The sequence below is a fragment of the Sabethes cyaneus genome, chromosome 3, assembly GCF_943734655.1.
Source record: "Sabethes cyaneus chromosome 3, idSabCyanKW18_F2, whole genome shotgun sequence".
NCBI classification, from domain to species: Eukaryota; Metazoa; Arthropoda; class Insecta; order Diptera; family Culicidae; genus Sabethes; species Sabethes cyaneus.
This window is the reverse complement of record NC_071355.1, coordinates 3958394-3983196: the sequence shown is the minus strand read 5'-3', so window position 1 is coordinate 3983196 and position 24803 is coordinate 3958394. Positions and strand designations below refer to the sequence as shown.

At 42.3% G+C, this 24803-nt stretch overlaps 1 protein-coding gene across 2 annotated transcripts; it reads left to right on the top strand.

Annotated features, from left to right (window-relative positions):
* The first annotated feature begins 1539 nt into the window (after window positions 1-1539).
* Window positions 1540-23673, top strand: LOC128741702 (zinc finger FYVE domain-containing protein 1-like). Of its 2 annotated transcripts, none has more exons than XM_053837683.1 (6): window positions 1540-2183; window positions 20551-21854; window positions 21989-22187; window positions 22253-22481; window positions 22601-22717; window positions 22776-23673. In XM_053837683.1, exons 1-6 carry the CDS (start codon window positions 2139-2141, stop codon window positions 23174-23176), a joined length of 2295 nt encoding a protein of 764 aa, XP_053693658.1. In that variant the 5' UTR covers window positions 1540-2138; the 3' UTR covers window positions 23177-23673. The 2 variants fall into 2 exon arrangements, with proteins under 2 accessions (XP_053693658.1, XP_053693657.1); XM_053837682.1 differs by having other exon boundaries at window positions 22559-22717.
* Window positions 23674-24803: the final 1130 nt, after the last annotated feature.

Here is a 24803-nt window from a genome sequence, read left to right as displayed (position 1 = left end):
TTCTTTTCCGGTAGCTACTAAGCTTAATTCCATTAAAATTTACTTTAATGAAATTGACTTCTATGCAAAACCTTGAACAATGTCCCTTACATGTCTAACGCCTATTGAACAGTAAGTGCATGCGATATGCGATTTTCAGCAATTCAAAATTGATCAGAGAGCACAGAGAGTAGTATTGGGCGTTGACGGCATTAACAAAGACTTTCCAGCTTTTTACACGCCATAATAGCGGTGAAAGTGGCTATGGTGGGACAGAGATCGAGAAGAGCTAGAACCGGAAAGGAGCAACTCTCGGCGGAACTCTGCAGGAATGGCTAAGAACCGCCAGCAATGATCACTGAATGGTTTCAGGGATTTGGGAGAGGGCTGCCGAACGAGTGAATTGAGGGTGTGGTTTGCCCCATGTACAGAAAGGGCGATCGGATAGATTGCTGTAATTACCGCAGCATAACGCTGGTCAAACCCACCAACAGGGTGCTCTCCCAGATTTTGTAGTGTCGTCTATCCCCGGTGGCAGGAGAGTTCGTAGGGTAGTACCAGGTGGGCTTTATGGAGACCCCTGCTGCTACGGATCAAATTTTTACTCTTGCATGTCATCTAGATGTGTCGGGAGTACAACCCATCATATTTTTGTGGATTCCAGGGCAGCATACGATTCAGTCGGGCGCGAATAGCTGTGGTAGGTGGTGCGGTTTTCAAAAATAGAGCTGCACTGGAGCGAGTGATGTGTTGCGTGCGTGTTTTGGGGGCACTCTCTTTGCTCAACATGATTTTTATTGATCAATTTTTATGAATCCCTTTTTTTGTGTAGTATTTCTTAATCCCAGAATGCCGCCTTAAATAGTATCGATAAATCTAATATCGATGCTTCACGCACGATATATCGACGGTATCGATAAAGCGGCGGATTTGATATTGATATTCAATTATCGATACTGTCGTGAAATTTGCCCATACGGCGAATGCCACACTCTTCATTTCTGACCAGAGCTGCCACAAATACAGATATTTGTGCATACATAAATTTGGGACCCATCAATTATTTCAGTTGCTGTGAGTTCTGGCTCTACTAATGTTCCTGAATTTTAAAGTAGTCCATAAACTATTTATGTTATTTAAAAGATTAGATCGAGAAAATTAAATACTCCGGAGAAAACGGTAGGGTCCCAAATTTATGCATGCACAAATATCTGTATTTATGGCAGCTCTGTTTCTGACGTGCAAAGAGTCAAGTCAGCATCAAACGTTATCAGACGTTTACGTTCAAATTTGCATCAGGCATCCGCAAAGGCAGCGATGCCAGTTGTACAGGTCATTGTGTACAAAAATGCAATTAATTCTCTTTCACCGAGTTCATAATCTAAAAATTATCAAAATTATTACAGAAATTATTAGTATCTTCAAACATTTCGAATCAAGAAGCATAATATTTGAAAAAATGTAAAGAAAGTACAAGAGGAGTTACAAATTTATATATTCAAATGCATAATATGACAAATCCGGCATCGCTGCCTTCCAGGCAACAATCACTCAATCAGTGAAAGGAAAACACGAAGCTGATTGCATTTCAAGCTTTGCGGACGGGCAGAAAATTCTTATCATTTCCATTCCACAGCAGCGTAGTGCGCTTAGTCACGGCTTATTCGTATTTCGTCAGTGGATTTATATTTGTGCGTAAAACTATCGACAAATTGCTGTCGCAGGAAGTGATCTCTGAATTGGTTTCGTGGCTTGTTCGGAAACAGTCCCATTTTTTGGTGGAAAGAAAACGTGTGCGTGTTATTTTTTCGACTCAGTTTATGGAGAAAGAGCAAGTGAGCGGCGACGACAAAGGTTAGGAAAACAATTAAAAAACAACAAAAAAAAAAAACGATCGCGAGGGCAGAGCCTCGTTTTGTGCACTGGGTAGTGGCGTTTCTGCTGGCCATTCGTGTTTCACAGAGAACGGAAATTTTCACTTATGTTATTTGTTCACTCGGAGCACAAAAGTCGAGCAGCTAATTTTACTCGTGCTTGAGCTCCTCCGCAGCAGGAAAAACAACGCAGGTTGGCCGAACTTGTTCAAGGAGGCGAAGCTTTTCGCTGGCTGGGTGCCACGACTTTTCGGAACGTACAGAGCACAAACACCCGGCTTCAAAATGATGGAGGAGACGGACAGCCTGCCGATTTTTGTTGATGATAAGGTAAGTCGACAATAGCTAGTAAATGCGATCAGCTGCTGTGCCATTAGGCCACCACCACTGTTCAATGGTATGGTTGGCCTTGACTAATAGACCCCCCCATTTCCGGCCACTGTCGTGCCACTTGCGATCGTATCGTATATGTTTTTAGATTATAATGCATTTTGCTTCGAAGGAGGTGACGGGCTGGTTTCGAAAACGATTCATTGAAGAACTGGAAGAGCCGACGCAAAGCGGCTTCCACAGCACAAGAGTAAAGCACGAAGGATTTGAATTTCAATCAACTCGCTTGTTAATATTCTTGTTTGTTGCTTTGCGGTGAATAATAGATTCATACGACGTCCGTTGTTTTTTTTCTGAAGGTGGCAGACATTCCTCTACAGACATTCGTAAACAAAATGAACGTTCAATTTTATACTTTTAATCTCGTCCTCTATAATAGGCAGTACAGTTGTTGTTGATGATATTCTAATGCGATGCAGTGCGAGCCCCTTTTCGCATTGTCCGTGGGTCTGCTTGGCTTCTGCGATAGACAGATCGTTTTCGCTCTCTCTCTAGCCATTCTTCTGGCTAGAAATAAACATCAGCAAATTTTCAAATGAAATAATCACTTTTTCACACTCTCCCTCTCCGAGTTGATACGAAAAACCATCACGCACTGGTGATGACCTTCGTGCGGTTTTGTGTTTACGTATTTGCATGGTTTCCAGTTGCGACTGCGGCCGATGTCTTAAACTTAAGTATTCAATGTAGCATTTTTGTAGATCCATAGGCGTGTGTCAGTTTTGCTAAAGCAAAACAATTTTTCATTCACGGCTCATAAGTAGGTAATTTGTTTCTTCGCTTCGCGCTTATCTCAGTTTGTTTGGTTAGAAGATTGCGGGACTTTCTTTTGTGCGATAGTGGCATTATCAGGCCACGGCTTGCACCTCACCTTTCTGTTAGTGAGTGGTCTTTCACTTAAACCTGGCTAGATTGCTTATCAACTGTTCGCACTCGTACGAACGTAGATTTTCTTCTCTTGAAATGGTATTCATTGGAGTACAACTGTTTTCAACGGAGATCAATCAACGTTGTGGCTTTGTTTGAGTACTGTTCCGGAGTTTAATGTGCTCCCTTAATTTCTTTTATTTGCCTTTCCATCCTAACTCAGCTGTGGCCTGCCGCCAATCCCTTGGACACCGTGTACTCACCAGTATAATTATTCGTTTATGCAAAAATATCAACAGGCCTTATGATCCTACTGATACTCCTAACCTAGAATATATTGTAGTGTAGTATTCAAAGCATGTGAGTAGGCGGCGATCATGGTATCGTTACTATGCGGTAATAATAAACAGTAACTTTAAATACTTCAAGCAGTGCTCAAGAGTACATTGGCGACGAAAATGGGATCTGAAAAACTTAGAAGTTATTTGTTATTTGTTTTTTTTTTTATAAAAATTCATTCAACACAATATTGTCTTGATAAACACTAATATATAATAGTTGTAAACAATTCAAAAGTTACATATTGTTACAGATGAGCTGCCATGTATCTTATCGGACTAAACTGACCGTAGTTAACTCTCCGAGCGTCAAGATGAAGAAAATTCCTAGTACGAAGAGCCATTTCCTGAGCGTATTTTTTTTTATTTTTACGAGTAGGGAAATCTGCTATCAGATACCTGGGAAGACAACACAGGCAGTGTGGGGTTGGTTAGATGCCGACCCACTAAAACCCTACTCGAGTCTCCAGCCTCAATCCTTCCTGGCACCGCCTTATCGGTATAACTTCAGGGAGGAGCTATTGTGCTTAACGCACCCTCTTAGATAACTGCTAGACTATGGTAGTTATGCTGTTTACTCGCCGTTGACTGGCTCTCCAGCGGTTTTGTAGCTCAAGTATAATCCGGGTAGCAGCCGCATTTTGTGCGCTCCCCAGACGTCCGAGCTAGAACACATCCTTTGGACTAAATTATCCGGAGTAGTGTCCTGTCCGCTCACTGGCATCGTGTTGCTTCTAACGCCCACGAAGCGAGGGCATATGAAGAAAGTTCCGCAGTTTCCTCCACATGCCCGAATTTGTGCAGATACTGTCTAAAACAACCATGCCCTGACAGAAACTGTGTCAGGTGGACGTTGACTTCACCGTGGCGCCTGTCGACCCACCCAGATATTTCCGGTATAAGTCGAAGTGTCCTCAACTCCGTCCTCAAGTCCGTCAACTCTCTGATAGATTCACCGTAGACTTCCAAGGTGATGTCGTCCGCAAAGCCGACAATTCCAATCCCTACTGAGAACTTTACCTTCAACACCTCGTCAAACATGACGTTCCACAATACCGGGCCCAATATGCAACCTTGCGGAACCCCTGCGGTGATTGGAACGCACTTCGGACCCTCCTCCGTGTTGTAGCATAGCCCACGATTCTGGAAATAATTTTCCAGAATCCTGTACAGCGACACCGGTACTTGGAAGTTCCGAAGCGAGTTGGCTATGGAGTCCCAGCTAGCGCTATTAAACGCATTTCTCACGTCGAGCGTGACAACTGGGCAATAGCGGATACCCGTCCTCTTACGTTGGATTGCCACCTCGGCCACCTCCGAAAGATAGGAGCGTATAGATTCAGCTGTTCCAGGATAGGCGGACAGTCAATATGCCCGATCAGGAGCTTAGCAACAAACACAATTTGAGCTGTCGTATGCCTCTTTTCGAGGGTTTCAAGTCCTAGCAATTTACACCGTATCTCATATGGATGCAAGTCCATCGGGTTGCTCCACGGTAGCATCCGAAGAGCATAACGGACGAACTTTTTTTTGTACTGCTTCAATCCTCGCAATCTAGCTAGCTTGAAACGGACACCAGACTATTCAGCGGGTCTCGAGTAATGATCGAACCAATGCACAGTATAGCGAACGAAAACAAAACGGATCGCGGAACTCGTTAGCTATTTTAAAGATGAAACCGAGTTGCCTGTTAGCTTTTGAGATGATCACTTCAAAGTGCAAACGAAAGGTGAGAGCATAGTCAAGAATCACTCCCAGGTCACGAATATGATTAACCCGTTACAGAGTAATTAAAGGTAATCGGGTTCAGTTTGCGGTTAAACGAGATAAAACTGCATCCGGAGACACTGATTGCTAAAAAATTATTCGTGCACCACGCCTCAAATAGGTCAACCAGTTGCTGCTATCTCAAACAGTCGAGTGTGGTATTTATTGGCAGGTATATCTTAACATCGTCTGCGTAAAACAGAAGACATCCAGCAGCCAGTAGTATAGAGAACTCGTTAATGAATAGTGTAAAAAACAAAGGGCCCTAGTTGCTTCCTTGTGAAACCCCTGATAGATTACAAAATAGTTCCGATTCTACCGGGCCGATTTTGACGCATAAACTACGGCCAGTTAGGTAAGACCTCATCCATCTGATGAAAGCGATAGAAATTCCAAGTTTCTCCATCCGATTCAACAATATCGCGTGATCAACACGATCGAAGGCAGCTTTTACGTCGGTATATATAACATCTACTTGCGCATTTTCCTCCATGACGTTTAAGTAGAACGAAACAAACTGTGTTAGATTAGTGGTAACTGATCTTCTAGGGAAAAATCCATGCTGATCAAAGGATAAGTACTGCGAACTGCAAATAAAAAGTGCGTCGTGGACTATGATTGCCAACACTTTCGAGCAGGCACAAAATGATGTGATACCCCGATAGTTTTCCACGTTCCTGTTATCCTCCTCGTGCACAAACGAGAAACATGGATTTTTTGCCGGAGAGAAGTTTCGAATAACATCGCCAGTGGGCGAACAATAGCTGCAGCACGTTTCTTCAGAACACAAGAAGGAATTCCGTCTGATCCAGCAGCGAGCGAATATTTGAGCTTTTTGATCGCGGTTTCAACGAATTGATCGTTTATATGGAATACATTTAGGGGTGTGAAATTGTCAAAAATTTTGCGGACTAAACATCCATGGACGACGACAACTTGGAACCAGCCAGTATACCAAAAATAACAGCTAATATTAGTTAAATTATAGGTAAAAGGCTGTGTTTAACTCCTCTCTAATTAATTTCAGTAGTCTTAAAATTAATAAACCTTTAAGTAGACACCAGAACCAAAAGTACCAAAACCAATGAGTGGGACATGTACAATGTATGTAGTTTGACAGCCACACCACCCCGCTGAATACATTCAAGTTGATCGCATCAGGTCGAATCCCAAATCCTTCAGACCCTGTTGTCTTCGGTCCTGTCGAAAACGTGCAATCATACCCATTATCTATATTTCAACATGCATACCAAGCTGGCAGCTCAACAGTCACAGCGCTCCGTTCGCTTGCAGGGAAAATTTGAAAATCTCTTTCTGTTAAACAAATCGCCATTTGTTCGTTTTTGGACATTGAGGAAGTTTTCGACAATACTTCCTACACATCTATGGAAAATGCTATGAAACGAAGAAAATTCAACATACCATACTTGCAAAAAGAGAAATCACTTCTAAGCTTGGTGAATCGTCTATAATGACTATGAAAGGTTGTCCGTAAGGAGGTGTTCTTTCGCCACTTATGTGGTCCTTGGTGGTATAGACGATTTACTTAGGACCCTTGAAGCAAAAGGTTTCAAAGTTTTAAGCTTTGTAGATGATTTAGTCATCATGGTAAGAGAAAAATTCGATAATACAGTTTCAGAAAGAATGCAGCAGACTCTGAGGCATAGCCAAATTTGGTGTAGGAAAGAAAGCCGTATCAACCATTCGATCGGCTTTCTTCAGTTCTTCGGTCAACAACTGTTCATCAACCGAACCACGTCCAGGGTTAACTTTTTTCACTGAGATTCTCCGCTGCCGTCACTAAGGGCCGAATCCTATAGGTAATGTTGCAAAAAGCTGCTGCCTATCCCAAGTAACAAGTAAGCACTAAACACTAGTTCTTTGACAACATTGTATAAGCATACAGAACTATGATTAAAAGCTTATTTTTCTTTATATACTTCTGTAGAACTCATATAATGCTAAAAAGGCGAAATAGCCGGTTATTAAAATGCTATGCCACAAGCATTCAATAAACATTATTAGTGTTTGTTTGAGGCTTAATCGAAATGTCATTTTGTCTACATTATCAACCTATCGAAAAAGTATCGACGGCATATCGTTTTCTTGTTATGGAAAATACAAATAGATTCGGTCGGGATTTAAAAAACTAAAAAGCAAGCGATTTTTTTTTGCTGCATCTCATGGAGAGCAGGATAAACAGAACCATTTTTTGAAATGCTGAATAATGTTACCACCAAGACAGGGCTCGAACCGTGAGTTAGTCATGCAACCTCATTCGTTTCCTTGCACATTTGCTATCTGAACCATAGCGGACGTGATTGAGTGAGTTGAAATTAGTCGTATTTAAATCTTGGTGATATTCCCTCTCTCATCATAGCTACTTGTCCTGCATTACCAATAGGGTAGAAAAAGACGGCATCCGTTAGGTGGAAGAGGACACGAATAGTGGTCGTAGAATAGCAAAATAAGTCAAATACAGGCCGTTTATCAACACTTACGGCTCGTTTTAATGCAATTAACTAAATGCACCAGGGATGCAGAATTATTTCCAATATACGGGTTTGCATTAATGCTTACGGTTACTTGGGATGGACGAAAGTTTGAGAGGAAACTAACTTCTTTGCGTATACGTTTCCCAGCACGTTTTACTTCCACCAGATTTCCTTCGCAGAATTCTTCTCCCGGATCAGATCCAACAGTTCATCGGGAATAAACGAAATTATCACATTCGACTTGCCTTGTCCATTTTTCTGGAACTTTTCCGATTGAGTTTCAACCGTCGGGCGTTTTTTGTCACCGCGTCCAACTGCTCGATAAACTGCGGGTATCTCTCCACGCGAAACTTTCAATTTTTCGTATCCAATCCCGGAAAATGGAATTGTTCCGCTTCCGCGAGTCGCCCATAACCTCTGGTAATTACTAGTTTGCGAGTATTGGAAACCGCAGTGGAAACAGGAACTACAGCAGTCCCGCTGTTACGCGATATGCGAAACGCGTCTCCGGGATTTGGCACTATCGATAGCACTGGTAAGGTTGACTAGGATTGAAAATTGAGATCTGTCACGTCATAATTGTAAACAAACGAACAAGAATCATTATCGAACTGAACGGACAAAACGTTGATAAAAACTCTTATTTCTATATCTTAAATATTAAAGCTTATATCTAACTAGCTGACCCGACAAACTTCGTATTGCCACAAATTAACCTGTGTTGTACATAAATCATGAATCTCGGATGATCTTTGTCACTATCTCGAGTTTTGCAAGCCCCCCAGTGGGCGGCGCTTCCGACGGCGGGTCACCGGCAACACTCGCGACCGGCTCGTCCTGAATGATCTAGTGTTACTATAGATAGTTTTTGTGGTCTTGTTATTGATTAATGTTTTATGGAAGAGTCTCGAATTTCTCGAGTTGGATTAGTTTTTGAGTTTCGCAAAAATTTCTGTTTTATTTGTATGAGAGTCCATATCCCCCTACCACAGGGGTGAGAGGTCTCTAACTATCATAAAATTAATTCAAGACTCAAAAATCTCCTACATGCTAAATTTGGTTCCATTTGCTTGATTAGTACTCAAATTATAAGGAAATTTGTATTTCATTTGTATGGGAGCCCACCCTCTTAAAAGGGAAAGGGGTCGTAATACACCACAGAAAAAAAATTCTGCCATCTAAAACTCTCACATGCCAAATTTGGTTCCATTTGCTTGATTAGTTCTAAAGTTATGAGCAAATTTGTATTTCGTTTGAATGGGAGCCCCCCCTCCTCCTAAAAAGGTAAGAAGTCCTAATTCATAATGGGAAAAATGGTTGCCTCCAAAAACACCCACATGCCAAATATGGTTCCATTTGCTTGATTAGTTCTCGAATTATGAGGAAATTTGTATTTCGTTTGTATAAGACCCCCCCTCCTAAAGTGGGGAGGGGTCCCAATTCATCATTGAAAAAAAAATCGTCTCCAAAAACACACATATGCCAAATTTGGTTCAATTCGCTTGATTAGTTCTCGAGTTATGAGGAAATTTGTATTTCATTTGTGCAGGAGCCCCTCCTCTTAAAGTGGGGAGGGGTCCTAATTCAACATAGAAAATTTTCTTGCTCTCGAAAACCTTCACATGCCAAATTTGGTTGCATTTGCTTGATTAGTTCTCGAGTTATGAGGAAATTCGTATGGAAGCCCCCCCTCTTAAAGGGGAGAGGAGTTATAATTCCTCTTATAAAGAGGGGAGGGGTCTCAATTCACCATAGAATAAATTCTTGTCACCAAAAAAAAACACCCACATGCCAAATGTTGTTCTATTTGCTTGATTAGTTCTCGAGTTAGGAGGAAATTTGTATTTCATTTGTACAGGAGCCCCCCCTCTTAGAGTGGGGAGGGGTCCTAATTCACCGTAGAAAATTTTCCTGCCCTCGAAAACCTTCACATGCCAAATTTGGTTCCATTTGCTTGATTAGTTCTCGAGTTATGAGGAAATTTGTATGGAAGCCCCCCCTCTTAAAGGGGAGAGGAGTTACAATTCCCCTTATAAAGAGGGAGGGGTCTCAATTTACCATAGAATAAATTCTTGTCACCGAAAACACCCACATGCCAAATTTGGTTCCATTTGCTTGATTAGTTCTCGAGTTATGAGGAAATTGGTATTTCATTTGTACAGGAGCCCCCCCTCTTAAAGTGAGGAGGGGTCCTAATTCAACATAGAAAATTTTCTTGCCCTCGAAAACTTTCACATGCCAAATTTGGTTCCATTTGCTTGATTAGTTCTCGAGTTATGAGGAAATTTGTATGGAAACCCCCCCTCTTAAAGGGGAGAGGAGTTATAATTCCCCTTATAAAGAGGGGAGGGGTCTCAAATTACCCTAGAATAAATTCTTGTCACCGAAAACACCCACATGCCAAATTTGGTTCTATTTGCTTGATTAGTTCTCGAGTTATGCAGAAATTTGTGTTTCATTTGTATGGGAGCCCCCCCTCTTAGTGGGGGGAGGGGTCTCTAACCATCACTAAAACCTTCCCTGGCCCCAAAAACCTCTACATGCAAATTTTCACGCCGATTGGTTCAGTAGTTTTCGATTCTATAAGGAACAAAATACAGACAGACAGACAGACAGACAGACAGACAGACAGACAGACAGACAGACAGACAGACAGACAGAAATCCTTCTTTATAGGTATAGATTATACTAAATTATATGCTAAAGTATATACATACAGTAACACGTTAAAGTGATTGAAGGCTTAACCTAGTAGTACGGATTAACTAAGAAAGGTAAAGGCTAACGTAATAGTATAGTTAGTTAGTATTGAACATGGAAATCTAACTTAAAGCTTAAAACTTATATCACAGATTGAATTTGCTGTTTCAATAAAGTTGAACTAGCGGAAGAAGGAAGGTAAAGATTTATGCTTATTAATGTAATAGAATCTGAATACTAAGGCTGAATCACAGATTGAAGTATCGCTGGCGAACGGTTAAAACACAGGCTCTATTCACGGTTGGTTTTCTGAACGAAACGGGTTGTAACTTGCAAGAAGCACAAACGTGAGTTTCCTTACAAATAGCCTGATACACATTACATATTTAATTTTATTTTATTTCACCATATACGTCGTACGGATTGTTGACTTAATAACTAATATTTAAGCCTCCGATTCTATTACTAAACACATTTCTAGTTAGAGTAAAATCGAACACATTACAAACATCGTTGAAGGAACGCAAGCGGACATTAAAACAATTATTCACACCATATTTTGTTCTGTGTAATTGGATGGCCAATAACGGTGGATTCCGAAGCCGACGAGGAGGTACATTCCACGGTATCTGGTACAGGAGTTCCGGGCAATCCACATCGCCTGTTATAAGGTCGAATATAAATAGACGCTGCTGTTTGACGCGCCGGACTGCGAGTGTATTCAGGCTAATCAGTTGACAACGGTCTATGTAACTGGGAAGATTGACTGGATCATTCCACGGTAGCTGACGCAAGGCGAATCGCAAATTTTTTTCTGAATTCGCTCAATGGCAAGGATCTGTGTTACGTGTGCAGGAGCCTAAACTGGGGAAGCATACTCCAAAATGCTGCGTACTAGAGAGCAATATAGCGTCTTGAGGCAATAAACGTCAGTGAATCCAGACGCATGGCGTCGCATAATACCAAGCACGGTGTATGCTTTGGCAGTGACTCTACTTATATGCTCGTCGAACCTCAATTTAGTAGTATATTGATAGTAACGCCTAGGTCGAGAATAGAGTTAACACGTTCCAGATAATTCGGTCCCATGCTGTATTGATGAAGAAAAACGGTGCTACGGCGACTGTATGATATTACTTTACACTTATTGCTGTTAACACGCATGCCGCTGTCACTGCACCAGACTAGCAAACGATTAATATCCTCCTGTAATGCGACACAATCGGCAGGGGCAGCAATCACCCGAAAATTTTTTAGATCGTCGGCAAACGATAATTTCGATGATGACAGCAGTTATATAATCTATACCTATAAAGAAGGATTTCTGTCTGTCTGTCTGTCTGTCTGTCTGTCTGTCTGTCTGTCTGTCTGTCTGTCTGTCTGTATTTTGTTCCTTATAGAATCGAAAACTACTGAACCAATCGGCGTGAAAATTTGCATGTAGAGGTTTTTGGGGCCAGGGAAGGTTTTAGTGATGGTTAGAGACCCCTCCCCCCACTAAGAGGGGGGGCTCCCATACAAATGAAACACAAATTTCTGCATAACTCGAGAACTAATCAAGCAAATAGAACCAAATTTGGCATGTGGGTGTTTTCGGTGACAAGAATTTATTCTAGGGTAATTTGAGACCCCTCCCCTCTTTATAAGGGGAATTATAACTCCTCTCCCCTTTAAGAGGGGGGGCTTCCATACAAATTTCCTCATAACTCGAGAACTAATCAAGCAAATGGAACCAAATTTGGCATGTGTGTGTTTTTGGAGACCAAAATTTTTTCTATGATGAATTGGGACCCCTCCCCACTTTAGGAGGGGGGGCTCCTATACAAGCGAAATACAAATTTCCTCATAACTCGAGAACTAATCAAGCAAATGGAACCAAATTTGGCATGTGAAGGTTTTCGAAGGCAAGAATATTTTCTATGATGAATTGGGACCCCTCCCCACTTTAGGAGGGGGGGCTCATATACAAGCGAAATACAAATTTCCTCATAACTCGAGAACTAATCAAGCAAATGGAACCAAATTTGGCATGTGAAGGTTTTCGAAGGCAAGAATATTTTCTATGATGAATTAGGACCCCTCCCCACTTTAAGAGGGGGGGCTCCTGTACAAATGAAATACAAATCTATACCTATAAAGAAGGATTTCTGTCTGTCTGTCTGTCTGTCTGTCTGTCTGTCTGTCCTGTGTTCCTTATAGAATCAAAAACTACTGAACCAATCGGCGTGAAAATTTGCATGTAGAGGTTTTTGGGGCCAGGAAAGGTTTTAGTGATGGTTAGAGACCCCTCCCCCCACTAAGAGGGGGGGCTCCCATACAAATGAAACACAAATTTCTGCATAACTCGAGAACTAATCAAGCAAATAGAACCAAATTTGGCATGTGGGTGTTTTCGGTGACAAGAATTTATTCTAGGGTAATTTGAGACCCCTCCCCTCTTTATAAGGGGAATTATAACTCCTCTCCCCTTTAAGAGGGGGGGTTTCCATACAAATTTCCTCATAACTCGAGAACTAATCAAGCAAATGGAACCAAATTTGGCATGTGAAAGTTTTCGAGGGCAAGAAAATTTTCTATGTTGAATTAGGACCCCTCCTCACTTTAAGAGGGGGGGCTCCTGTACAAATGAAATACCAATTTCCTCATAACTCGAGAACTAATCAAGCAAATGGAACCAAATTTGGCATGTGTGTGGTTTTGGAGACAAAATTTTTTTCTATGATGAATTGGGACCCCTCCCCACTTTAAGTGGGGGGGGGGGGCTCCTATACAAACGAAATACAAATTTTCTTATAACTCGAGAGCTAATCCAGCAAATGGAACCAAATTTGGCATGTAGGTGTTTTTGGAGGCAAGAATTTTTTCTATGATGAATAAGAACCTCTCCCCACTTTAGGAGGGGGGGGCTCCTATACAAATGAAATACAAATTTCCTCATAACTCGAGAACTAATCAAGCAAATAGAACCAAATTTGGCATGTGTGTGTTTTCGGTGACAAGAATTTATTCTATGGTGAATTGAGACCCCTCCCCTCTTTATAAGAGTAATTATAACTCCTCTCCCCTTTAAGAGGGGGGGCTTCCATACAAATTTCCTCATAACTCGAGAACTAATCAAGCAAATGGAACCAAATTTGGCATGTGAAGGTTTTCGAAGGCAAGAATATTTTCTATGATGAATTAGGACCCCTCCCCACTTTAAGAGGGGGGGCTCCTGTACAAATGAAATACAAATCTATACCTATAAAGAAGGATTTCTGTCTGTCTGTCTGTCTGTCTGTCTGTCTGTCTGTCCTGTGTTCCTTATAGAATCAAAAACTACTGAACCAATCGGCGTGAAAATTTGCATGTAGAGGTTTTTGGGGCCAGGAAAGGTTTTAGTGATGGTTAGAGACCCCTCCCCCCACTAAGAGGGGGGGCTCCCATACAAATGAAACACAAATTTCTGCATAACTCGAGAACTAATCAAGCAAATAGAACCAAATTTGGCATGTGGGTGTTTTCGGTGACAAGAATTTATTCTAGGGTAATTTGAGACCCCTCCCCTCTTTATAAGGGGAATTATAACTCCTCTCCCCTTTAAGAGGGGGGGTTTCCATACAAATTTCCTCATAACTCGAGAACTAATCAAGCAAATGGAACCAAATTTGGCATGTGAAAGTTTTCGAGGGCAAGAAAATTTTCTATGTTGAATTAGGACCCCTCCTCACTTTAAGAGGGGGGGCTCCTGTACAAATGAAATACCAATTTCCTCATAACTCGAGAACTAATCAAGCAAATGGAACCAAATTTGGCATGTGTGTGGTTTTGGAGACAAAATTTTTTTCTATGATGAATTGGGACCCCTCCCCACTTTAAGTGGGGGGGGGGGGGCTCCTATACAAACGAAATACAAATTTTCTTATAACTCGAGAGCTAATCCAGCAAATGGAACCAAATTTGGCATGTAGGTGTTTTTGGAGGCAAGAATTTTTTCTATGATGAATAAGAACCTCTCCCCACTTTAGGAGGGGGGGGCTCCTATACAAATGAAATACAAATTTCCTCATAACTCGAGAACTAATCAAGCAAATAGAACCAAATTTGGCATGTGTGTGTTTTCGGTGACAAGAATTTATTCTATGGTGAATTGAGACCCCTCCCCTCTTTATAAGAGTAATTATAACTCCTCTCCCCTTTAAGAGGGGGGGCTTCCATACAAATTTCCTCATAACTCGAGAACTAATCAAGCAAATGCAACCAAATTTGGCATGTGAAGGTTTTCGAGAGCAAGAAAATTTTCTATGGTGAATTAGGACCCCTCCCCACTTTAAGAGGAGGGGCTCCTGTACAAATGAAATACAAATTTCCTCATAACTCGAGAACTAATCAAGCGAATTGAACCAAATTTGGCACATGTGTGTTTTTGGAGACAATTTTTTTTTCAATGATGAATTGAGACCCCTCCCCACTTTAGGAGGGGGGGTCCTATACAAACGAAATACAAATTTCCTCATAACTCGAGAACTAATCCAGCAAATGGAACCAAATTTGGCGTGTAGGTGTTTTTGGAGGCAAGAATTTTTTCTGTGATGAATTAGGACCTCTTCCCACATTAGGAGGGGGGGCTCCCATACAAATGAAATACAAATTTCCCCATAACTCGAGAACTAATCAAGCAAATAGAACCAAATTCGGCATGTGGAGGTTTTTGTAGGCAAAAATATTTTCTACGGTGAATTAGGATCCTTCCACACTTCAAGAGGGGGGGCTTCTACACAAATGAAATACAAATTTCCTCATAATTCGAGAACTAATCAAGCAAATGGAACCATATTTGGCATGTGGGTGTTTTTGGAGGCAACCATTTTTCCCATTATGAATTAGGACTTCTTACCTTTTTAGGAGGGGGGGGGGGGCTCTCATTCAAACGAAATACAAATTTGCTTATAACTTTAGAACTAATCAAGCAAATGGAACCAAATTTGGCATGTGAGAGTTTTAGATGGCAGAATTTTTTTTCTGTGGTGTATTACGACCCCTTTCCCTTTTAAGAGGGTGGGCTCCCATACAAATGAAATACAAATTTCCTTATAATTTGAGTACTAATCAAGCAAATGGAACCAAATTTAGCATGTAGGAGATTTTTGAGTCTTGAATTTATTTTATGATAGTTAGAGACCTCTCACCCCTGTGGTAGGGGGATATGGACTCTCATACAAATAAAACAGAAATTTTTGCGAAACTCAAAAACTAATCCAACTCGAGAAATTCGAGACTCTTCCATAAAACATTAATCAATAACAAGACCACAAAAACTATCTATAGTAACACTAGATCATTCAGGACGAGCCGGTCGCGAGTTGCCGGTGACCCGCCGTCGGAAGCGCCGCCCACTGGGGGGCTTGCAAAACTCGAGATAGTGACAAAGATCATCCGAGATTCATGATTTATGTACAAAACAGGTTAATTTGTGGCAATACGAAGTTTGTCGGGTCAGCTAGTATAAATTATAAAGATGAGCGGGCCAAGCACACTGCCTTGAGGGACACCAGACGATATGTCAAATGTTCTGGAGCGCACGGAGTTTACCGTAACGAATGCTTTGCGATCGGATAAGTATGAGTAAAGCCATTCGGTAAACCATGAGGGAAATCCGATGTAGTTCAGTTTTTCAATAATGAGATTGTGTGGTACAGTATCAAAAGCTTTCGCAAAATCAAATGCCACGGTAATTGGTGACCGATTTGTAACTTCCGGACTTATGGATCGGCACGATGGACGCCATTTTCCATGCAATTGGGAACGATCCACTACTGATTGAGCGGTTAAAAACAGCAGTAATCGGCGATGGCAGTCACATTGTGATCACTGAAATATCTGCTGAAGTTCGTCTTCAAGCACTGCTAGATCATACCATTCAGCGCATACTGTCCGTGAAGATAGGCGGAATAAAAGATTCGCCTATTGAAGATCTCGAACTGGTTTGCAAATGGGGGTTCGATGGCTCATCGGATCAGTCAAACTACAAACAAAAGTTTGAGCTGGAAGAAGGCGACAACAGTTCAATTTTCATAACTTCTCTGGTACCGCTGTTACTTCGTTTTCGGAACGCTCCTGATCGAATTTTGTGGTTGAATAACATGCCTTCATGTACCCGATTATGTCGGCCAATAAGAATGCAATTTCAAAAGGAGACTGCAAAACTCTCATGCAATGAAAAAGAGTACATCAACTCACAAATAGAGAACTTGGTTTCAAGTATAGCATTCAATTTCCGGATTCATCATACAATGATCTGCAGCATGATTGACGGGAAAGTGTGTAGCGCCTTAACCGGGATTTCATCTCAAAAATGTTGTGTATGTCATGCGTCGCCCAAGCAATTTAACAATATTGAAGCCATGAAATCAAGACCAGTTAATAAGTCAACGTTCGAATTTGGCTTATCTCCGATACATGCCCGTATAAGGTAGCCTATTATAAGTAATAATCGATTATTGATATAATTTTTGATTTTTATAATTTGTATAGATTGATGGAATGTTTGCTGCATATTGCGTATAGGCTTGAAATAAAATGTTGGCAAGTTAAAACACCGGTGCAGAAGGAAATGTTTGCAGCAAGGAAAAAAGAAATACAGAAGGATTTTAAGCGCAGACTTGGTTTGATTATAGACGTTCCAAAACATGGTTCAGGCTCCAGTAACGATGGGAATACTGCACGGCGTTTTTTCCAGGATCCGAAAGTAGCCGCAGAGATTACCGCTTTGGATGCAGATTTGATTGAGAAATTCGCTGTAATAGTAAGCGTCTTGGCCTGTGGAAAGAAAGTCGATGTTGCCAGTTTTAGAATTTATTGCTATGATACATACAGCCATGAAATATGTTCGACTGTACGGTTGGTATTACATGCCACAATCGGTTCATAGAATTTTAATTCATGGTGCAGATATAATAGATGCTGTTCTACCAGTTGGTCGTCTTTCGGAAGAACCACAAGAGTGCCGTAACAAAGACATAAAACGTTTTAGAGAGAAGCGTGCACGTGAATGTTCAAGGTATGTTAACAGTAATGAATCATGATTTGATGTAATTATTTAAGTAATCTGATTTCTGAACAGAATATCGACAAACGAAGATGTTTTCAGAAGATTGTTAAAACCAGCATATATGTATGTAATTCATAATTGAAATAACCAAAAAGCCCGGCCAGACCCGGCCGAGATTTTATACACATTTATACTATATTCTATGGCGGTTCAAGCGATGCTAATTTTAGCTGCCAGTAGGCGCCTATTTACGGAAAAAATGCTTGTAAAAACGGTAAAATTTATGCTTCAAATCCATTTTTAAAGCAAATAAAGCAACATATGATATTTACACCTTCTAGAAAGTTACGTATTTTGATAGTATAAAAAAGTTTGTAGAACATGTCGAATCTGTTAGATGAGGTTTTGTGTACAAAAAGTTTAAAAAACCGATTTTAAGGGGGTCACGACAGAAAGTCAATTATATCTCGCAAACCATATCATGCAGATACTTAGTACCTTCGACAAAGTTTAATGAAATTCAAAGTTCTACAACTTTGCCAAACACATAACCATGCTATCTAGTTTCTATAAAAAATAATTTTTTTAAATTTGTTATCCCCTTAATATCTAATTATACGAAAATGTCATTAGATGCAGAATTATTTTTTATGAAACTTCTCCTAAGACACCCAAGCTCGAAAACGTCAGGAAAAGCGAGAAAAGACTTTTGACCGCCTTTTTCCGGAATGGTGAATGGTCCCACTGTGGGGCGGTGCTACTATATCAAGATATTCTGGGGTGTTGGTAAATACCAGGTCCAAGAGCCTACCATTCGTGTTGACAATATGATTAATTTGTCTCAAGCCATTGGAAAACATTGCGCCTGTAAAGTGTAACTCAATTTCAGCTGAGGCACTCGAAGGAATATACCCATTAATATCATCGTCGGCCTTCCACCTCAAGTCAGGTAAATTGAAATCGCCTATTGACAAGATTATGTCCGATTCTGAAAGACAATCCAAAACACACTGTGTTGCTCTTACGTGAACTGAGTATAGCTCGGTACTCGAATTGGGCGGAAGATATACAGCAACTATGTAGAGTAAGCGATGCTGCAACTTAATACGGACTGCAATTTGTACAAGTTCCTCACAGTTAGGAAGTCACAATCCAGAGTTATGGAGTCACAATCCAGAGAGTTATTGACTGCAATCAGTACTCCACCACCTCGTGAGTGATTGTTGGTCAGTTCATTACGCATTCGGTCGCAACGGAATATAGCATAGTCAGGCGAAATTTCATGGCTGCCGATATCAGTCCGCAACCACGTCTCCGTGAAGACAATTATGTCATACTCACAACTTGATGACATTAAGCGCAGCCGATTTTAGTCCGTAATCCTCTGACGTTCTGGTAGTATACAGAAGGCACGCGCTCGGATGCAGGCGTCCTTACCATTGGCACACCAGGCTGCGTCGTGACACTGCTAGCCGGCGTGAGACGTGAACCGCTACCAGTCATGCTCGTGTCGGGCCATGAAGCCGAACTGCTAGGACGTAAAGCGACATCAGGTATCGGAAGTTCAGGATAGTGAGTATACTTGCCGGACGTAGCAGGCTGGAAGACCCCGTCACCACTCCCACACACAGGACCAGGATGACTGATGAACGCTGGCTGCATGGGCTCCCATGCAGTAAACCATACTAAAGCTAATTAGTTAAATACATCTGTTTCTTATAGGGAAAATTTAACTCACTAAAATAAAACGGTTTGTTCAAATTTCCGGACGTCTTGCAATCCTTTGTCTCGGTTAACGAATTTTGTTTCGGGAACAAGGCGGTGGGTGATGGTGCACGCCCACGGAGATTTCTTAGTTCTCCATTATTCAATAAAGGGCAAATATGTGTTGCCTGATGTAGATCAAGTATTGCCGCTACTTGGATCGAGCAGGATTGAGCAAGGGTTGGTGGTTGCTATAATCCGATATAAGTCAGCTTCGAATTCGATCACGCCAATAGAATCCATTCAACAAAAAAAAAGGGGTCAATCGAAAAGCTGAACTTAACGTCATTAAATTCTTAGCCAAACATTCAAATATAGCGCACAAATATCACGATATGCGAACAGAAGTAAGCACACACTACTGCCTTGCGGAACTCCGAAAATATTCTAGGTCTGTTGTAAGTGTTTTTTCTTGTTGCTACAAACAGTATGCAAGTCATGAGATTTTTATATGAAACATTCTGTTTCGAAAAATGCAGCCTTCGCAAACCTAGGTTATTTGGTAGATTTAGATTTGCTAGAGAGTAAATGTATTATTTATCGCAAACCTTACACTTTGTAGTTTTACTAATCCAAAGATTGCATTTGCTGATCCGTTCTATTTGCTGAGTATTTAAATAGAAAAAAGGCGCACAAAGTACTACTAGGTGAACGGACGGACCTGTTTTCTTCCCCATGCCGATTGTTTTTTGTTTTGCTGCGATTAGCAAAGTTGACCTATTTTCAAACAATAACCGTCATACTAGGCCAGCGGGGACTATATTTGTTCAATAAAGATTACCTACGGTCAGTGCTTCCACCGACCGCACCGGTGCGAGGCTAATCCAGTTCCTTCTTAGTTTTGCACGAAACCGGTTGGCTGTTTGTTCGGATCAATAGGATGGGTCGGAGAGTGAGTATACATCCTCAGCAAAACTACTTCTTTTTTAAGGAACCATTCGATCAATTACTATTTCTAAAGTATTTCAACGCCCGCCAATGTAAGTGATAGGAATCGGAATTTGACACTGTTACTTTCGGACGGCGCAATTCCTGTGCGCGCAAAAATTACATCAGACCTCGGGCGGGCAATCCTTATCGGAGCAGTCGCGTTCGTTCTTTCTTCGCTGATTGGAATGACCGTCGATCCGCTTGGTAATCCAGTGATTACTGGCTACTAGCAGCATGTCATGTGCTTATCTCTCGCTCTCTGTCTCGCTCTTTCGAAGCTTTGCGTCCTCAGCCAAACCTCCGTTTTTGTGACGTCCAGCGTCATAGTTCGTGTAAACTTCTCTGAAGGCAAACAAAATAACAGTACAGCCAGCAGATAACGTAAGAACTTTTCTCTTTCTTTTTTTCCTCAACAGATCAACACGCGCCGGATGTCATCGGGTGGGTTTTCACCTCAACCGGATGTGGTGGCGGAAATCGATGACAGCATGTGTACGGTGCCGGTGAATGATGACGATTTCCCCAGCATGGACCGAATGATGGGGTTGGCCAACGGTTACCAGAAGGGTGATTTCAAGGGTAGTTTTCTGCTGATGGACGAAGGTGAGATCGTGCAGGTCAAATCGGGGGAAGTTTTCTGTAAAAAGTTGGGCGTGGCACCAGAGGCGAAAATAAAGGTGGTCTCTATTTTCGGAAACACCGGAGATGGCAAGAGTCACACACTGAATCACGCCTTTTTCGGCGGGAAGGAAGTTTTCAAGACTTCGGCTGAACCAAGCTCCTGCACGATGGGAATTTGGGCCTCGTTTCATCGGCCAAATAACGTGCTGTGTCTGGATACCGAGGGGCTGCTCGGTGAGACGATCAACGAAAACCGGCAGATGAGAATGTTGCTGAAAGTGTTAGCCATATCGGATATCATTATCTACCGGACGCGGTCGGAACGACTGCGAACGGATATGTACAAATTTTTGGGAATGGCTTCGAAGGCATTTACCAAATACTTTTCAACTGCCCTACAGTCGCTGGCTCTGCCCGGTTCACCGCAATCGCTTGGGCCCGCGGTTATCATATTCCACGAAACGCAGAATACCGAAGTTTTGAAGGAGGACGAAGAGGGAAAGAAAGAGGAGGACATCCTCAGGGAAAGATTTGCCAAGTCAAAGCTGGATCTGACGGCCTTCAGCTCACTGCGCTATGTTGGGATTCGGACAAGAGAACCACCAACCAATTACGAACCGTTAAAGGTGGCACTGCAGCGAGAATTGAAAAACACAACGGTTCGATCCCCTCGGCAGCCGACGGTCGTTTTCGATGCACTGCTAGCGCTGAACCGAAAGTTTAACGGGGAACTTTCGTCCTTTCCCAACCACACCTTCCCGGAGCAGTATTTCACGTGCACCATGTTTTGCAAAAGCTGCGAGGGTCGCTGCCAGCTTTCGATGGGCCACCTAGACTCCAAGGAGGAGCACAAATGCGGCATGACGTGCAAATATCAGCACCAGTACGAGAATAAGGTCTACCTGTGCAACAAGTGCTACGTAAACGGGCGACAGGTGATTGTCGACGTCAAAACTCAAGCCAGCAACGATTCGACCTGGGTGGGGCTGGCCAAGTACGCCTGGCGTGGATCGGTCATCGAGTGTCCCTACTGTGGGGAAATCTACCGTTCCTGGCAGCACTGGTACGGGAATAAACCACCGGAGCAGACAGCGGTTAGGTAAGTTTGGCGGGTTGCTAAGGGCAACCGCAGGTTGCTCCGCAACGATGGTTGGTTGTTAGTTAGATTTCAGTTTAGTTTTCGCTCGTGGTTGTTAGTCTAGTGAGATTTTTTTTAATCTTTTAATTGTCTAGAACCGAAATCGTGCATGTTTGGAACGATGGTGGACTGGTCTCCCGAGCACCGACCTATTCGGCTCAGCTGGTTTTGGATAAGGTTGCCTACGTAGCCGGAGCTGTGGCTAGCGTCGGCGAGCAACCAACGAAATTGATGAAGTCTTGGGTGACGGATATAGCTCGTCCCACCTACTGGCGGCCGGACAGTGAAATTATTGTAAGTTTTAACGGTTTTGATCCGCATTCGTTCTGGTTTAATTATTTTCATCGTAATTCTTGAAGCACTGTAAAGGTTGCACCTGCAATTTTGAACGGCACAATCTAAAGAAGCATCACTGCCGCAACTGTGGAGAGGGATTCTGCAATGCATGTTCGAAGCACGAAATGCCCGTTCCAAGCCGGGGCTGGAATTCTGCGGCGCGGGTTTGCAACAGCTGCCGGGATGAGTTGCTGCGACAGGAACGATCAAACGGAACAGCCGACGCGGCCAGCGGACGAGGGTATCCAGCAGGTAAGCCGGAACTGAGAAAACATTTGCGCTCCTCTGCTCACGTTTTCCTACGCCGTTTTTCCTAATGCCATGTGCAGTAGTTAGCTGCGAAACTGAACCAGATATGACGTCTTCTGCAGGCAACAATGACAGCTCAAGTTCCGGAGAAGCGGATGCCAACGTGATGGTGCGCAAATATGGCGAGGCCGTCATCAATACCATTTGCAATATCGGTGCAGTACTGGAATATCCAAAAGGTTTGTCTGGAATTAACCATAACCTATCTCTACTGATACTCTGATGATCGCTTCTCAGATATTATCAAGGACAGGGCACGGCCCTCGTACTGGGTCCCGGATGCGGAAGCTCCCCGCTGCCATATATGCGAGCTGGTGTTCGGCTGTCCCGAAGAACTCAACTCGACCACACTGCTCGTTCATGCCGGGCCTGCCCTGAACGGGAAAAACCCGGTCCGTCGGCAGCTGCTTGCGGCGGCCGCAGATGACGGCTCGTCCGGTGCAAGCAGTCCGGTTTCCGTTTCCCCTCAGTCACCGTCGCATTCATCCTTCCTGGCCATCGATCGACGAAGACACCACTGCCGAGCCTGCGGGAATGCCATCTGTGCCGGCTGTTCCGAACACCGGCGGCCTGTGCCGAAACGAGGCTGGCACAGCGATGTGCGCGTTTGCGATTCCTGTTTTGCCAGCAGCGATTGAAGTTAGTATGCCTAAATTGCTTAAACAAAATTGATTTTTTTTCTTGATGACATACAAGTGAAAGCGAAAGAGATATGTATTGCTCGAAATTAAACGGTTTGATAAACGAATGTGATAATTTGATTTTAATTTGGATTTCTTTTTCGATTATTTTTGATACGTGTAGTTAGTGCAACTTTTCTAAAGGCCATACAATGGACGTAGTTTCCTGTTATGTGGATTGTTATCATAGAAGACTGCAAATTCGAAGCATAAGACGAGAATAGTTTGCGTTTGTTTTAATTAAAAAAATCTTGAATTAGTTGTAAAACACAAGCCAGGACGCGCCTAGTGACGATACGTATAAAGAGGCAGAACGCTTCTACTACAGTGACGAAATTAAAATACAAACAAGATGCAGTTATCCATGTTAATATTAAAATTAGGGCTGCCGCAAGATATATTCTAGCAGTGTAGTAAGTGCACAGATATTGTTAAAAATTATATTTTGAGTAAAATAAATGATTTCTCTACCTTTAAGAAGCCTGTTACTCAATATTATTTCACAGTTAGGCTTTCGGAAGAAAACCAGCAAACAGGAAGTTGCCTAGCAACGACAGTTCAACAGGAAAATGCAAAGGAGTGCCTTCCAACATGAATAACACAACAATTTTTCTAACTAAAATTTATTTTTCACTTCAGATACTTCAGAATTTACATGCGACTACGGCGACGACGGCTCCTGGAGCGCCGTCTCGGGGATGCTCGGCGAGGAGAGGCTGCGCGTGCCGCCGCGGGCGATCGGGACCGTCCCCGGCGTCCACGGCGCCGGTCCGCATCCATCGGTTCTTCCTCCTGGCGGTTGCCTTTAGGCACGATTCTCTAAATGGGTGTGAAAAGAAAAACTGCTAAAGGTTTACCGTACCGTAATTCAATCGGGATTGAAACTCACCCTAGAATCCATTTTGCTTGCCGTCGGCTTTGGTTTGGTGATGAATTAAATTTGGAGTATTGCTGATTTTCGAGGTTTCAAATTAATTTGCAAAATGTTCTGGAAAGTTCTTCAGTTTCCTCAATACAATTGTTCTTGTTCGTTCCGAAAACGGGTTTAGCTTCTGACTTCGTAAAGAGCCCAAGTGGGAATGAAAATTTTCTCGTGGCTATTTATTTCCAGCCTACTACGTGATTTGCAACAATAAATTTCCACAATTCAAAAGATCAAAACACGTACAAAATATTGTCCAGCTTTTCGCGTGGACTTTCATTAATTTTTGACGTAGTACTACGTCTTCGTTTATTATACTGGGACTGGGTAAGCACTTTGTGAAAACGAAAATTGAAATGTAACGTTTGAATGAAAGATTTCGAATGCCAAAACTACTAAACTACTGAACGAAACTGAACAATTTATACGTCGTTGGATAGATAAAATGATCAGCACTTTAATGGAGGGCGTAAAGGGGGGGGCGGTCTCCTATACAAATGAATCACAAATTTCCTCAAAACTCAAGAACTAATCAAGCAAAACGAACCAAATTTGGCAAGTGGGGGTTTTTGAAGGCTTGAATTTACCTTATGATCGGTTCAGAACCCTGTGGTAGGAAGATAAGGACTCTCATACAAATAAAACAGCAATTTGTGCGTAAGT